We start from the raw sequence: 17,945 nt of genomic DNA on the forward strand, positions 1-17,945 counted from the left end.
TTGGGCAGCGAGGTGCCTTCAAGCAGGGACGCTGTCTCCGTCCAGCAGCATTCGCCCAAGCAGCAGCTCAGCTGCCTGGTGGGAACCAGCCCCTGGGGTGAGCACCGCTCACCTCTCAGACCTGCCTCCTGCAAGGCTTCATGATATGATATAGGATTGCAAACAAGACCTAAATATAGCTCTGCAAAGGGCTCAGCTCTGCTGGAGCAGGAAGAGGACAGGGACTCGAGATTGTATCTCTAGCCAGAGGCAGAGGAGGCAGGCGGGCCAGAAAGCGGGCTCATGCAGGATGCAGGGGGTTCAGACGCCGGCACCCTTGCTTGTACGGAGGGATATCCCTCCCGCTTCTCTCACCAAATCCATAGACTAGAACAAATCCACTGACTGGCACCCAGAACCGCTGCACTAATTGTGAGCCCTCAGTACCGCATGTCCCCTCTTCTGCTCAAGACTCAAGCCAAGAGCCACAACCACTTTGGGCAAGGGCAAACACAACAGTGCCCACTAGACTTGAAGGAAACGGTCGGCATCAGTAATGCCTGCCCCAGCGGGTCCCCCCTTCCCTCCCACCCACTCCCATTTTCTCTCCCAACCTGATGTGCTCGGGTATCTCCTCACTTCCCGAAGGCAAAGCCTTACCGCCCAACCTCTGCGGTTAAACCCACCTTCGCGTGGCTTCTTCCATGAACTGGCTTACTTCCCGCTGTACAGACCTCGGCTCTTCACGTCCGAGATCTCCCCGAGGAGCATGGCCTGAAGAGCCATGATCTGCATCGCTGCTGCGAAGGGTCGAAGCCCCGAAATACACCTGAAACATCCCGGCAGCAGCACCATCACCCCTGCCGCGGGCTTCGGTAACAGTGTATTCACATAAGAAGCTATCAAGGCCAAGTGCATCCAGCAGCCAAAAGTTGTAGTTCTCTTACGCTGCTCGTTTTTCTACACTTATATTTTGCTGGATTTTTGCAGAGTATGAATAGCAAAAGCTGAAAGGGCTGGGGGATGCAAGCGGGCGAGGCTCATAGGGACAGTCTCTTTCAGCAAACCAGCTGATAACGGCTGGAAAAGGCAGGAGCAAAGTTTTCTCCAGCTCTAGAAAGTTTTTCTGTTTTCAAGCTAACCCATCACCTGCTATGGGAAGAGAGAGGATTGTAAAGGGTGAAAGGCTATAAGGCCACCAGCTCCCGTGAAAATAGGAGAATTGCAGCCTGTGGAATGAGGGAAAGTGGAGCACCAGGAAAACCCGTGCCCCCCAAGACACCATTGTCAAGTCTAACAGGCTGGAAAACACCGAGTTACTCATCAGAAGAGTTGTGGGGAGCAACAAAGACTTCGCAAAAGTCTCACCAGCTCTGATAAACTGTGCACCAGGCTGAGTACGAAGCATACAGCTGAGCAAGAAACATTCCCATTTCCCCCTTCTTCCCCTCCTACAGGCACCCGATTTCTCCACAGCCACCCGCTGCAGGGTGACAGCAGCGGCCGAGGCAGCACTCGGCTCTTCTGCCGTACTTCTTTCCCCTCTCACTCCTGAGCTTTAAGAAATGAGCCCAAGGCAATTCTGGAAATTCACTTATCTCAACCTGTAATTGAGAAAGCTATTTAATAAAGTTACTTAAACCCTGAGCCTGAGGAGCTCCGAGCCGTGCAGCAGCTGATGAATATGCATGTACTGGGATTTACACTTCATGGCAGTGTGAAGACAGGATGTCAGGCAAATGAGTTATGAGAAATGTTGCCTATGCAAATGTTCGCTCTGCTGTAACTTCTCACTGTAATTCTCATCCTTGAAGCCATTTTTGTCATTCTCTTATTTGCATTGGAAATGTAGTAACAAAATAATGTACCTTTACAGAAATTGGTCCTATTTCTATGCAGACAGGATGGATTCCTAAATACATCTGTAACAGAGTGGAGTCCTGAACCAATGGCGGACAAAAAAAAAATACAGAAGTCCTGCCAAGATCCTGTCAGGCCATGCAATTTCAGAGTTCTCCAAAACCACGTCTCCTTCATTTGACTTCCCAGCCCTTACCTGAACAAGGCTTATTATTAGACAAAACACCATAGATCTGCAGGAACAGAAAAGCTGCTGTTTTCACCCACAGTTTCATTTTCATAGTTTCCTGCTTCGAAAAGGGGGGACCAGGAGCCCAGACCAGGACAGCCGATAGCTGCCGTTTCTTTCAAGAGAGACTAGGAAACCCGTTTGTTCAGGTTTTGAAAACTTCAGTAAAATGGACTGAAGTGAATACTCCGGATTCTCTCAGGTTAGAAAGAGGCCGTGTAACTGCAAGAGGTTAAAAAAAGGAAGCCAGAAGTGACCATACCTCACCTGCTCCGGCTGGGCTCCAGGTCACCGGCATCCTTCTCCATTCCAGTAAGCTCCAGCTTATTTCCAGTGGTCTCTCACTTCCAAATTGAACACAGCCATCCCTAAGTCACGCTAATTGAGGGAAAGGATTGTAATGTTTTAAGAATCCTCTTCTGCTGTAGGTGCCTCACGCCGGAAGATTTTCAGATTCCCTCTGCCATTCAGACACCCGAGAGGCAAACTCCGTCCAAGAGGAGTCAGGGGACAAAGCGCTTCTGTCCTTTAGATGCCTCCGCTCAAGAAAAGGCTTTACAAGTAAGGTACTCCTCCACTTGCAACGCACCTTGGGCAGAAAAGCGAATCATTCCATGAACTTGCGGGCAAACCGACGAGTTCTCTAATGGCTTTACTAACTGCTCTTTAAAGACGCCTTTCAAAATGAGCTGCTTTGATGGCAGAGCCTACAGTAGCTAACAAAGATAGCGGCTGCCATCAGGAACACAGAATCAGAGTAACACAGTTTGTCATTTATGTCCGTTTTAAAAGCTACCTCCCTTCCAAACTACAGAGTACCTTCAGAAGAACCACAGGTCACAGTCAATGCCATTTTTATTAGGCGCTCTCTGATCTGTTTACAGTCAGATTTTAACAGTATGACATAAGGTTGTACTTCGTCCTTTTGCATGTGAACTCTTCCAAAGCAGACTGCAGGTCTCAAGTTATTAAGCAAGCAATCCACTACATGATTTCAGTACATAACCACCATTGTTGTTCAAGTTATACCACCTAAAATTTTAGCAGCTTCAGAGGTTTTCAGGTGTAGCACGTAACATTCATGTTTTCCCCGCAGTACTTTACCACATTTCCCTATTTCAACGTGCAAACTACCTTGTTTTCCTCCTCCTCCAAAGCAGCACAGTCAGCAAGGTTTAATGGCTGCTATAAAAACGCGCCCATAAACAACGCTCTTCTGTAAGCGTGCACAACTGTTGCAACCCGATGAGATAAAATTTCTTAGGGTTACTTAAGTAGATACATGCTTTCAGAGTAAGCAGGGCCTATCAGTTATAAAAAAAAAAACCCACAAGAGTTTTAGGGCAGCAAATTGGCATTTTCCCCAACGTATGCCCTTAGGTTAAAGGTTTTGAGAGAGCGATGAGTACCCCCCCGGGCAGTCCCTAAGCAGGGGGGGTGCTGGGCTTAGTTAAGTGACCACTGGATGTCACTATTGCTTTAGCCATGGGCACCAAGGCAGCCCTGCACTGGCCCTAGGCTGGGAAGTTCCCCCATAAACACGCAATATGTCGGCGTGGACTACCAGGATGTCAGAAATGAATTCACAGCAACCTGTTTTCACTACACAGAAGTTTATTATGAAAGTTAAACATACAACACAAAAAGTAGCAAAAGCAATCCTGTAGCTTAAGGCAACTCTTACAGGAGATGAATCCAAGAAAGATGATGCAACTTCAGTTTAAATAGAAATTATGAAAAATATCAAATTGCATCAATAACTTAAAATGCACTTTAAAGAGTCTGCACTAACCAGCAGAGGGTAAGGGCTTGTGATCTTAATGCCAGCATTAAGATATCGAAAGCAGCAGAGTGCTAAATGATGATAGGGAAAGTTCAGTATTTACACAAAGATAGCAACATTAATATCTGATAGCATAATTTCCTGTGTACTTATGGTTTAAAACCACTGTCTGAAACGTTAGGAAAACCTTTTAAAATAAATCTTCAGACTATTCCATCAAAAATACACAGATGGCAGAGAAGATCCAAGGCTATGGATGCGTGTGGATGCATGCGTGTGTCCCTTAAATAACTCATTGCAGAAACACTTTAGAAAAATTCTTTCTTTGGGGGAAGAAGAGCAAGAAGAATACGTGGCCACAGAGTGAAAAAGGTTATCTTTCAGGTGAATCACATTTAAATTGAAGTATCAAAATATTTCTATTTGATGACATTCTCACAGTTTACAGATATTGACATTTTTAAGTGAATGTTAAATATTCATATTATTAACATACAAAGATTCTCCTTCACATTGACATCTGCTTACATTTTTGCAAGACCTCTTTTGCATCAATTGTTTTGCCATTAATGAGGAATGTAATTATCTTAATTATAGACTTTAATAAAGATTTAACTGTTCTAACCATACAGAGTTTCTACCTTCAAAATAATTCTTAAAATACCGAAGTCAGATCACCTATGTTAAAAAGGTACTTAAGTGACATTTTAATTAATCAGGCTGTACAGGAAGCACCACATTTTAACAGAGCCAAATGACATCACATTTCCAATCAACTTTCTTCAAATATTGGATGCAATGAAAAATTTGGAACAAGTTCATTCACCATCACCCCAAATAAAACAAGATAATTCACACAGATTACCTCATCCCAAATCTTATCCTCTTAGAAAATGCAATATATACTGCAATGTAGTCTTAATTTGCATAAGATTTAATAGAAGTGTCCTATGCACAGTATGAGATTTTCTGCACACAACCTCATCTCAACTTTTCACCATTCAGCACAACTTTACAAAAAGCCTAAGATATAAAATATACTTAAAGCAGCTATCTTAAACATGATTTAATACATATCACCTTGGCAGCTGATCACTTTTGTTCCCAGTTTAACACGCTGTTGAATCTGATTGTAGAGTTGCAGTATCCCTTTTCAGAACTATTTAAAAAAATCCCTGAATAAAACAGAAGCCAGCCTGCGACTTCCTATGAGTTTCAGTAAAGTACTATATACAGGGGTATAATAACCGCCCAAACTCACGTGATACAGAATAAAATCTAAGACAGATACTGGGGCAGAATGCATGAATGCATGAAAATATACATTTTAAGATTTCATCATTTAAAAAGTGGAACCAATGAATTGTTAGCAGTTAAAAGAATACTGCAACTGTAACGTTTACAAACCCACAAAGTTTGAAAACTGATTCCAACAGCTCTGATTCACTGGGTTTAGCTTGGAAATAATGCAAAATAATGTCAGCAGTTTTAAGAAGGTCTTGCAAATTTAGAAAAAAAGAAAACTGAAAGAAAGATAAGAATGCGTATCTAAAATAAAGCAGGAGCACAATAAGGACAATCAAAATTCCAAAAGCCCATATTAAAAAAATTAAGCTTGGAATGCATTGGCTTCCAGCAGTTTACAAAAAAAAAATAAAAAACAAAAAAAGAAGTTTTAAATCTGTAATATCTTGACCTATTTTTAAGTGACAATTTTTATTACAGTTGAGAAAAATGGTTTTATAGCTGCATAAGTTTCCATTTCACTAAAATAGTGCCAACAAAAATAAGTTTGCATAGAAAAACAAAATTTCAAATTGCCACTGGCTACATGCTTAAAATGGGAAATGCAGGTATTGTAACATAAACATAGTGCAAACCATGGCAGTTCATGGTGATTTTGACTGCCGCAGGTCAGGAAACAGACCATAGTATACCCAGTTATCACAGTTTCTGGTCTTTTATTAAATCCTTTGCCAAGTAGAAGCAATGCATGTGTGCAGACCCATGGTACGCCTGCTGCTCTTGATTAACGTAGTTTGAGATCATCGCCACTTCCTAGGTTAGATCCAGGACTAGGGTCTTGTTGTCTTCTTGCCTGCATTAACAAACACATATTTAGGATCAAAAAAATGATTTAGAAGTTATCAGTTCAGTTAATTTCTTCAGTGTATTAACATGACTAAGACCATAACCAATTCTAAAGGCAGAAACTTTACATTTCAAGCAGTAACCAACGCGTTCGTTTTCAAGATCAAAATCGTTCTTTCCCCCTCAATTCAATAATCCCCCCGAAGCAAGAGGAATCTTAGAGGAGGGCTGCGGGCCCAGCAGTCAGGCACCGTCCTCTCTCTGGAGGGGCACAGAGCTCTGGCTCTGCCTCTGCATCCAGCCGGGGGGCAGGCAAGGCTGGCACCCTCGGGAGCGAGTGTGCGCACACACACGTGCACACTCAGACTGCCTCAGAGGCCCTCCTGCAGCCAGGCTGAAACGCTTTTCAACATCACTTTAACAATCAGCAAGAGACTTCCAGAACAGTTAGGCAACAATTTTGCGTCTCTCCTTCCAAAACACATTTTCTTTCCTGTGAAATTCCTGTCTGTTAACCTTTCCTTAAGTGTTTTCAGGATCAAGATTTTGGGGAGAAAGGCTACAATGCAAGATGGCAGAGCATGTTACCTCACTTCCAAATAAATCTCCCCTCAGCATTTTTATGTGGGAAACATTTACTTAAGCTTTTTCTGGAATAAAGAGACTTATAACGTGGTAAGACACTAGCACAATTTAATCTATAGATTGACACACATTTTAACACTTCTTAAAAGTTGGGGTTTTACTGCAGCATCCATTTTTTTTTTCTTTGGTGCACCTGTAAAGTTAGCAATAATACAAAACTGAGAAGACTCTGGTACTTATGATTGCGCCCCTGTATTAAAAAAAGTAACATAAGTTCTCTTTTAAATAAATGATTCTGACAAACAGTTTGAGTTGATGGCATTTGAAAGAGGAAATTAAGGACGGTCACAGTAAAAGACACTGCTATCTACTTTCTCTACCTGTACACATGCAGGCTGCTTTCAAGTAGCACACACAAATGCTGCAGGTGGATACTTAAAAACATTGACATACTTAAATTTTAAAGCAATACTTCGATTCTGGGAACATCTAATATACGCCAGCTGTTTTTCAAGACAGTTTAGTATCGATAGTTTTGTTTAACGTTTACAGAGTGAATAGCTGGCACCCTGGCCTGTAACTACCATGCGACCCAAATAGTATCAGGGCCACATTCTCAGCTGGTGGAAGGCATCACTACACAAGCATTATTCGGTGTAGCTCCATTAGTTTCACCAGCTGCAATAACCTGCCACATTCAGTCCTTCAAAAAAAATGCTCTCCAAAACATGCAAAACAAGTGACCACTTCCCCCCTTTGAAAGGCTTCTTGTATTTTGTTGAAAGAGGCGGGAACAGACAATGCAGGCAGTTGTACCACTGAAATACGCAGTTTAAGCGATTACCACGTTTACACAATCACACTGACCAATACGAGTACTTCAACTAAACCGTGACTAACAGCGACACGAGTGCTGCTCTTAGGTGTTCCCTGGGCTCTTCTGAGTCATATTTACTGACACAGAGGAAGCCTTCCCGCCAGCACGGCAGTTACCCCAGCTCACAGCTTGTTCGCTCCCCTATGAAACGGCAAGCGAGCAGAGTCTGTCAACTCCCAAACCCTCTGGCATGTACTGCCAACACCATTTTCTCTAATTTAGAGTTTTCTTTCTCTGTTCGCTTCGTCCTCCCTTATCTACCGTTCTTCTTGTCTGCCTAATTTTATGCTCCCAGAGCAATTGGTTAGCTTCACCCAAACAGAGAACTGTTGCTTCTTTCTCCTATTTAAATACCGATTTAAAGTTACGTTTTCCTTTCCTGTGCAATGATCCCATTCTGATGCACACAGAGCTCATTCAATAAATCCCTCTAGCAATCAGCATGTTTCCAGAGAAGACAATTCCCTCCTGCACTTTCTTTAGTGGTCGTATTGCCATCATTGTTTTGGAAACACCCTCACTATTTTAAATATCACAGTCACTACCTACTACATTTATGTATCCCGTACCGTTGTTGGTTGCATTTTAGATATTTAGGGGTGAGATCTTCTCGCTCTGTTCTATCTGCACTGGTCATACCCTGACTGAAGGAAACCATCTGCTTTTCCTACATGCAGAAGAACTCTGAATGTGACAACCGACATCACTGCTGGTGCAAAAACCCACAGATTTCTCAGTAATCTTTCTGAGGAATCGCATTAAAACAAACAGCTGTAATCACATACAGCACTGCAGATTAAGTGCTAAAGGGCGTATTCCTTTCAGCCCCTGAAGCAACTTTTGCAAACTGCCCTCTTTGTGGAGACGCAGAATATTGGGAGATGGCATTTAATTGAGATTTTCACATTATTTCCAACAGCCAAATCATTCAGCTTTGACTATCAAGATCAGTGTGGAAAAGTTAACAAGGGAAAGCCCACATTTTTTTTTTTTCCTTCAACAGAAAAGTAAACTGCGCTGTAAAGATTTTTCTTAATACAAAATGGTTGTTGAACAAGTCTAAATAGATACTTCCACACTAATTTAAGAATTGTACTACGAATACCAAAAGGATAACTGCTCCACTTTGCATACTTTTCTCCTATTGAACAGACTGCAACAAGATTTCTTCTGGTTTTCACTGCTGCTTCTTTCTTCTAAAAGGAAACAAAGGCATGCACTGCCTTTAAGAATTACCAGAATCTTACTTATACCAATCTAGTTACCAATTTTGTACTCGATAAACATTTTTACACTTAACTAGAAAAAAAACAGCAAGTTAATCGCTGCTATACTACTGCTCTAAAAGCAACAGAGTTTCTTCTTCAGAAAACAAATCACATGCACAGCAATTTTATTGTCAAATTTCAGTGAAGACTCCAAGGTATGGGCATATGGTTGCATTTATGCTTTGCCTGAAGTGGCCTTTTCTTTCAAAACATATGAAAGAATTCACATGATTCATGACCTCATTGCTACTTGTAGAGTTTGCAGAAGCCACTACTGAACAACTACCAGATTTGCCCTTTCAAGTGATATGCAAGAGGCATGACAAATTACCCTCAAATGTACCGAAAGCAGTCATTACAATATCTTACACTAGTATATGTGGATAAAGGTGTAATTTTGCATTTCAGTAAGCGGGGATTTACACAAGCAACTGCAATACATTGGAATGACAGCTCTGTCTCACTCAGACACCCTCCCTTACTTGTGCTATACTACTATGCAAGAATACATACACGTGAAACACCATTCTTCTATCAGTCACCATCCTGCCAAGGCGCATGTGCACAGTATGTAGCAACTACAACCGTGCTTTACATGCTAAAAAAGTAAAAGCACCACATATGTATGTATCTAAAAAATAAAAAACACTCATAAAAGACAGGAGAAATCACCTTGTATGTAGACAGCAAGCACACTGTAAAGCATCAGGCATTGGGTGATACTTTTATCCACTGACAATGGGGAAAATACAACTTTCATAAGAAATACCACAAGATCCTTAACACTCACTTGCAGAAGGAGTGTGACTACCAGTATGGTAGTATCTGGTAGTTCTCCTCAGTCTGTTACAGGAAGCTACAAGTTCCCTTTTATAGACGTAAAATGGCAATTTCCAGAATTCTCTCAATTTGGGGTCCCATACTCTCAGCATAGCTAATCAATCCTCTGAATTGCAGTATTTGCTGTAATTTTTGAAATGCATACCTTATGACGCCATGCAGAAGCATCAGAATTACTCTCAGTGAATAGTGAGCTCAGCTTCTCAAAGATTAAGGAGACTTGCTTCAATTAAGAAAGATGCATCTATCTTTGCCATTGGGAAATGGAATACTCTGCCATGAGTCATGCATAATGAGTCAGGAGAAAACAGTAGTTATTCATCCTTTCTCAGCATATTTCATTTTTCAGTCAAATGCTGATTTTAAGTTTGAAGGACCACTACTTCGAATGTTATTCATCTGCTATTTAGTGAAACGATAACAAATATTTGCTTGTGAGAAAGACTTGTAAACAGTACACAGATCCCACCACAGTTGTAGTTTTCCTAAAATTGAATGTACTTTAACCAACACTGCCAGTTTCCTTCCAAATATCCTGAAATTGAACAGTTAATGTGATGGACACATAGGGAGTTTCAATACCCAAAAATACTTTGCACTCAGCTTTCAGCACGTGAAGCCATGCAAATCTTCTGCAATACGGAGGGAATTATAACTGACCGCAAGCCATTTAAAATCTCTAATGCTGGAGACGGTATGATGACCAACTGAAAGAACTGCAGGAACGTATTTGGCAAAAAACATTTCGAAGCCTCCTATAACATGCTATTCTGGATTTATTCACGCTGAACTCATAATGCTGACACCATAGGGGTAATAACATACTAACAAACAAGAGAAAAGTTACTAACAAAATCATTTTGACTTGAGGGTAAGCAAACACAAAAAGTATCCCCTGCAATACTCATACACCCATGCTCTCTTCAACCCTGTGATCTCTGGGCTTTTCCCCAAGCCTAAATATAGGCTAACTCGTATGGGCTAAAATTTCGTATCAAGAGTATGATGCAGTAATATCTGTATTATATTAATTTTCTTCTTAATAAATTAGATAGCTTGAAATCATCAAATCATTAACTTAGAATTGTGACTCTTTTGGACAAGGATCACGTTGGAGCATTTACATCTGTTATTGGGGCACCTAGGAAAAACAAATCTAAGAATAATGGCACTTAAGGAAGGTGACACACAAGCAGCTCCTCCAGCAGCCAAGACAGTCGGACGCCATCCTCCTCCTCCGGCCACTCAATCCTGACCCATGCTGCAGTTGATGGTGCTTTCAACAGTGCCAATGAAACTCCTTAAGGCGGCTTTGAGAAAGCATCTGTAACTACCCCCTTCCTGTGCATGTTCAGAGGCCTCCGACATACCTAAGGAAACCAACTCCTTTTACCACATGAGTTCATCAGGAAAAGATAATGGAGTCCCACCATGTGGTTCACATGATAGCTCTGAGAAAGCAGAACTGGGAAAGTTGGAGGTAAATTTAGTAAGGATGGACAGGGTTGCCATGCAGATGGCCCTCCCTTTCAATGAATCACTTAAAGAAACAGCAGGCAAAATTGGGACCTCTGAATACTAGGCAGTGAAATCACAAGTACAAGAATATGCACTGCATATATAACTTGGGACACTGGTGAAGAGGAGGGAAGGAAGAGGGAGATAATTTGAAGAAGGGCTGTCACAAAGAATAGCCAAAATAAAGTCTCTCCATGGACAACTCCACTGCAATTCTTTAATTGCATTCTGGCAACTCCACACTGCTGAAACAGACAGAGCAGATGCATTACGTGCCTTGGAATCTGTCATCTATAATTTACTAAATAAGTGAAAAATCAGGCTATGTTATAAAAAACTAAACAGTGAACATTTGGATTCTCTTAGAAGAACTGTCAACCTCCTGAAAAGGATTAGAAAAAACCCCAAAACCTGAGAACACATTGCAGATACTTTTCTAAAAGGCATACAACCGCAGGACAAAAAACCACCCCAACAAAAAAAACCCTGAAATAAAAAGAGCAATACTCAGAAAAATGACCAGTCACAATCAAGCACACCTCCACATTAGTCCTGCTAACTGAGGCAAACCCACATGAAGAAAAGCAACAAACTGAAAGCTCTTCTCTGAGCTGCTGGTTAATAACAGCCTCTCCCGTAGAGATGTGAACATGGTTAAAATGCTGGCCATGCCTCCACTTCAGTTACCCTTACTCAACAGAAGAGTAGGGGCAGGGAAACTCAGCCGCCTCAGAATTAAAGTCAGCAAACCCGGGTCACTACAACATAGTAAGAATGACAGCTTATATATAATAGAACTTCCTTGGTCACAGTTAGAAGCACCCTGTATGCTTTCAGGTCTCTGGGGGGCTTGAAAAGAGACTCTCCCTCTCAATCTTCACTTCTCAGAACAACTTTAGCTACAGCAGCAAAGGGACCCCATCATCACTATATATTGCATCTATAAGCTGCTGGCAGTCAGTATGGGATATGGTTTTTACCACATTCCTAGCAGGTGTAGCTATCGGCATAAGACTTTGTAGCCTAGATCCAGCCTCTGGAGTTGCTTTGTTTGCGGGCCATAACATCTATTTTGCAATCTCCTATCTTTTTCACTTGAAGCTGGGAAGAAGTAGCCTTGATCTTTCTTAATTGTAATGTCAAGCACCACCTAAATTATGCAAATAATGGAAAACAGTCTCTCAAATTTGCTAAGAGGTCTGGATGTTAGACTAAAGTCCTTGTAGAACGATCAATGTTATGAACTCTATAACCGATGCTCTTTTTTATTCCTACAGCCATTCTGATTGCCTTTCAAGCTCACTGAGAGTCAAACTAAACAATTTTCTTGACAAAGGCCATAGATAAAAATCATTTAGCACCTACCTCCATCAAGATTTCATTTCAAGCTTCCAACAATCTACTTCCTAGAAACAGAGTACTCTTCGCTAAAAACGCACATCAATTGTGTTATATGCTGAGTCTGCTCTCCCACCACCAGCGGCTAGAGAGCTACAGAGCATGACCAGGCCAAGTAGCATAATTTGCTCACCAATCCTGACGCGCTCTCTCGCCTGAAATCTTTGCAACGGTTGTGTCTTTGTTTAAAAGCTATTATGAAGCTACAGATTCTGGTACACCACATTGGTAACTGGACTAAAGTAACAGGAAGCCAAGAAAGGAAGAGCTATACTCTTGCTGTGCTTTTTAAGAGCTTCAAGTACAGGCTAAAATTTTTACTTTTGCATGAAAACTTCTTTTCCAAGGGAAAAAAAGCTTGAAATGCTCCCTTTTAGAAAGTATTGTTTGAAGGCTGGTATAAAGGTTATAAATTTATAATTAATATTGATTGCCTCCAGACAGTATTCCTCTATTGCTCAGCCCCTTTCTAACCTTCCATTGACTGAAAGAAGACGCTTATATTACAGTATTCCCTGATTTGCAAGATTGATCTCCTCTGTACTACAGTCAGCATTGATTCTGTACAGTATAAATTGTTTTTCTGATATATGCATTCCATAGCACTTTTACACAATACCAGCTATTTAAAGTTCTTGTGAAGCAATTTAGTCATAACGTTACTGGCCTACTTGTACCGTACTCACATTGTAGAACCTTTTGAGGCAATGCATATTCACACACATATTTTAGTGCTTTTTTCTAAATTACACTGTATTCATCCGGAATATAAACAAATCATATAAATCTCTATGTATATATGCTCATATACACACACACAAGCATATACCAAGTCTGCACTACCCACAGCATATGAAGAATTAACAGTTTGGGTTTCCTTCACGTCCCAAAAGCTGTATTAAAGGTTATACTATTTCTATATCATTGTCAGTTTGGAGAGTACATACAATAAGTAGTAATTAAATTCAGATTAATTCCAGATTAAATTTTGAGGAAAAAAAACGTAAAAATCAGGGGGGGAAGGAACCTTATTGGAATATTATTTTTTCTTCTGAAGCCAGTTATATTTGACAAAAATAATTCTAATTAGTTGAGCATTTATTTACACTAGTAGTTTCATCTTAATTTTTTTTTTTTTTTTAAGAAAGGAGAATAACTTCACTGTCTAGAACCTTGGAAGAATAGGAAAGTTAGTCCTACTATTTGATTTTGTTTCAATTGTGAACCGTTTACATTTCTGTAGCAAAATCCTGTTTTCTAAGAGTTCACAACTTCAGCACAATTAAATGAAATACATCTCTCCCATTTCAACTCATAATTCCCAACAAACAGTGAAAATGTGTAGAAACCTAGGGCAGGACTGAGTATTTAAAATTTAGGTAAATTTTTACTCCAGCAATTTTTGAAGAGTGGGGTTGGTGGGGTTTTTTTGTGCTTTGTATTGAGAGGGATTTCTACCAGAAGAAACAAAAGTTTCAAAACAGGGTTGGGTTTTTTTTCAGCAAAATGAAGGTTTTTAAAATGGGAATTTCATGCAGTTTCCTAAAATGGCTCTGCTTAGCCATTAATGTAATTTATATTTAGCACAAGACCACAAACAGACAGATTGCTAGACTAGACTGTTTCAGGAAGAGCAAACCACTCTGCCTCTTTACTCACGGTGTTGCTAAAATAAAGAACATGGCAGTAACATTGGAAATGAACACAAAATAGAAAAATACGACATTTAAAAAAAAAGCCGGTTGAACAAATTACGTTGGAAAACTGAGATCCAACCCACCCCCAAGCAGAGCAATCAGAAGAACATCCTTAGCTAAGCTCAAGAGTTACAGAGTAGGACAAACCGTGCACTCAAATAGATCACTTCAATTCTGAAGTTACAGTTTGCCTACACAAAACAAACCTTCACAAAAAAAACCCCACCTATCTGCACACAGCAACACACAAGATAGCCTCTTCTCTTCATCCATCCCCTTGAAAATCCACCGCTTTGTACCTTCTGCTCCAGTGAAGAGCTGGCAGGAGGCACCTGCTTGCTGCTTTTCTGGACTGAACACAGGCCGTTGCTTTCAATGTATTCTAATTTCACCAAGGGCTGCTTAAATCTCTCAAAGTCATTCTGGACAGCATAAAACACTTTGCATCACGCTACTATGGCCAGAACACGCAATAAAAAGCAAAAAGTTTTTACTGGAAGATTCAAGCATGTCTAGACAGCAACCTCACAGTAATTTCTGCAGAACACTTCTTATCCTGTCACTGAACTCTGGTCATTCATACTGAAACTGTACCAAACAGAAGAAAACACTAGTACTGAGTCTCTCAACCAAGACACAAGGGGATAAAGAGACAGTGAAAATTAACCATCTGCCTCACTGATGTCCCTTCAGTCTCCTCACTCTCTTCTATCAGTTTGGCAAAGGGAAACGTACAAATACTTCAAGGTCATGTACCTGTTCAATGGCATCAGTTCTAGAATACACCCCTAAAGTAATGGCCCTGGACCAAGCTCCCTGTGGTGTGGCACTTGCTCATGGAAAGAGAACTTTGCCTTCGACTCGTACGAAGCCATTGAATAGTGCAAGTTCGCCAAGTAGCTCAGTGTTCCTAAACTTATGAAGCTTCATACAATCATTTATTTTTACAATAGTCTTTAACTGGGGATAAGGTCTTTCTTCATGTGTATCATTAAACATTTACTGTCTCAACATTCCAACATTTTTGTAAAAGTGAAAGCCATTGGAATACATTATTAATTTTGAAGGCATTAATTAAAAACACTCACTGACTTCAAAAGCATCTTTGAAACAAAAGAATCCTGAACAGTGAGGCAAGATTTGTGGTATCTGATGTGACCAAGGTAATAAGTTGATAGAAAAACCCCAAAGCGTCTTGTATTCAAAACTGAAACTATGTTAAAAATACAACAGAACGCCGTCCAACTCAGAGGCACTTAAAAACTTCAATGAAAATTCCTAAACCCACTCACACCCTATTTACATTAGAGGAGTGCTGTAATTGCACAAAAATATGATCACTTCTGGAAATTCAAGCACAACCTACCAACCGCTACTGATTCTGCCCTCAGATGCAAAGAATATGTTCATTAAAATAAAGATCTGTTGTGCTAATGAAGTCATGAATGGAAGGGATACTATGTGATGAAAGGAAGGCAAACAAACCCGACAGCACTCTAAGGGGTTTTTTGTTGGTGGTTTTCTGTTTTTTTTGTGGGTTTTTTTTTTTATTGGTTGGTTGTTTTTTTTAGGATACTTGAAAATCAGTGTAGCGATTATTCCTAAATTGTTACTGCACTTGCTGTTTTTCCCCCTCTTCAAAGTATCACCACTCTAATATCCAACTGCCACATACAAGCTATTTTAACTGTTTTCAACAACCTTCGCTGATCACTCCCAGGCAAAGATATACCACTTTGTTTTAAAAGTCTAGAGAGACTTAGAATAGGGAATCTTTTCTACACAGAAAGCTGTATAAATAAAAGAACTGAATCTGATCATTTTCATATGCTGCCAGACTTTGGATGGATAAATGTTTCCAAAGAGCTGGCGCCTCTGTTTTGGGTAGGAGTGGGTGGAATATTGCAGGATTCCCCTTCCCTCCCCCACTGAAGCAGAATCTGGTCTCTATTAAAGGCATTTCAGCTGTAATTCTACTGTCTGAAATACCCTTTTTTTATATAGTGTTGCAATTCCTAAAACAATCATTAACACTGATGAGATCCTGTTGTAGGTCTGGCAATTCCAAATTTTACTGTCCATGTCAAACTTAGCAGGAAAGAAAAATTTTACGTTTTAGTAATGATGAAAGGTATATAGATATCATATTAAAAAGATTATGCTGAGGGCATCTTCATCTGTGTGTAGTGTAACATACCTAAAAATTCACTCAGCACACTTAGAACTCACCTTTTCTAGCTGCTCTATAAAAACCTTTAAGTATCATTTCTGTAGTGCAACCAACAATACTATTTGACCTACTGAAATTACACAAACAGTACACAATACAGTTTGGACTAACGTTTTTATAGCTGTCAGCAATGCAATCATCAGAAGGGTACAACTGACAAACCGTATTTCCAAGCTAACTGAGCACAGGAAAATTCGATACAGGCCATAAATACAACAAACATGGCAATGAACATTTGTGCATTACTTTCTATTGAGAATTCTATATGATGATCATGAGCACCTTATGTAAGTGCTTACTGATTAAAGTTCATTTGATTCTGCCCGAATGCTGTATTAGAATACAACTGAAGTGAAAGTCAGGGAAACAATGAATGGTTTGGAAACCTGATTCCTCCTTAGGAATGCATTATAAGTCTACCTCCTCTCCCTCCCCTGCCCCGCCCCAAAAGATCCTGATTTTTATGCAGTCCTAAGATCCAGAGTGCAAAAGCTCATCTGTAAACATTCCAGATATGTGGCCAGGATATCTTCCCCCAAACACACAAATGAAAACTGAAATGTAAAAACCAATTACAGAACTACAAGTAGTTGAGGCAAAGATCTCTTGGTTATACATATTAAACATGTACAGTAAAATAAAAAAGTATGCATAACAAGATGTATTGCAATTATTAAAAACCTGTATTTGACATCACATAAATTTGAAGTACCTTTTGACACTTTTTCATTCTGCTTAAACATATTTCAAAGTTAGTAATTTTTCCTTTTCTTCCTTTCTGTAGGTGATCTACACCAGTGCTTTAGAGCTGGGACAATGACTATTGTTGTTTTAAGAGAAAATGGGTGCTGGCAGCTAATAAGGACATCATTTAATAACAACTGCCTGCTGCCTTATTAAAAGCAAGAGTCTTTTCAGAAGTTATTGAATCCAGCTCCTGCGGCTGGCCAGGGATGTGGCTTTTTGTGTCTCAGTGTCACAAGTTTTGATGTCTGTCATGAAGCCCCAGATGCTCAATATTACCTCAATCTCACTGTTAATTGAAAGAGTTTCTGCACATCCTAGCTGCAAATAAGTGTTTCCTACACTTGGAGGAAAGAATAAGTCTCACAGAGCTCCAGAAGTTATTTCAAGAAGCCTCATTCTTTTTTAACCTTCAGCATTCAGTAAGCACATGGCTGCTTCTCTGTAGTAACAGCAGTGGGGAAGAAGGGCACAGTAAAGGAAAATAAATCACAAAAAGTTTGAAGTAAATTGAGGTCAAGGACATAAGGCCGGGCTTAAAGTTCCTACTGTGTTGTTAAAATTAAGGCAGGCTGCCACAGATCTTCATGAACAGCTTTAAGTTCATTCTACCTTCCTTTTGAACTCAACTTACAAGCAGGTTCCAGCTATGCTGTGACAGAGGCAGAACAATTCAGGTAATCTAGCTGTTGCTCCAGGGATCCAGTGGTAGTGAGGCCTCCAAGGCAAGGATTTTACCTTTGCTACAGCTGACATCTGACCTGGCTGCATCAGTGTTTGCGAGGAGATGCACACCAGCCACCCCTTCAAAGCAAGAGATATTATTATTCTCTGCATCTGCCTCTT

At 40.3% G+C, this 17,945-nt stretch overlaps 1 protein-coding gene across 4 annotated transcripts in view; it reads right to left on the reverse strand.

The window, feature by feature from the left end:
• Positions 1 to 3,664: 3,664 nt before the first annotated feature.
• The window catches only part of CBFB (core-binding factor subunit beta), a 45,035-nt gene continuing 30,754 nt past the window's right edge, over positions 3,665 to 17,945 (reverse strand). For all 4 annotated transcript variants that reach the window (XM_050904221.1, XM_050904222.1, XM_050904219.1 and 1 more), the window contains one exon: positions 3,665 to 5,949. In XM_050904221.1, coding sequence (XP_050760178.1) covers positions 5,881 to 5,949 — 69 coding nt within the window. In that variant the 3' untranslated portion in view covers positions 3,665 to 5,880. The remainder of the gene's footprint in view (positions 5,950 to 17,945) is intronic.

Source organism: Gymnogyps californianus, chromosome 12 (genome assembly GCF_018139145.2).
Source record: "Gymnogyps californianus isolate 813 chromosome 12, ASM1813914v2, whole genome shotgun sequence".
Lineage (NCBI taxonomy): Eukaryota > Metazoa > Chordata > Aves > Accipitriformes > Cathartidae > Gymnogyps > Gymnogyps californianus.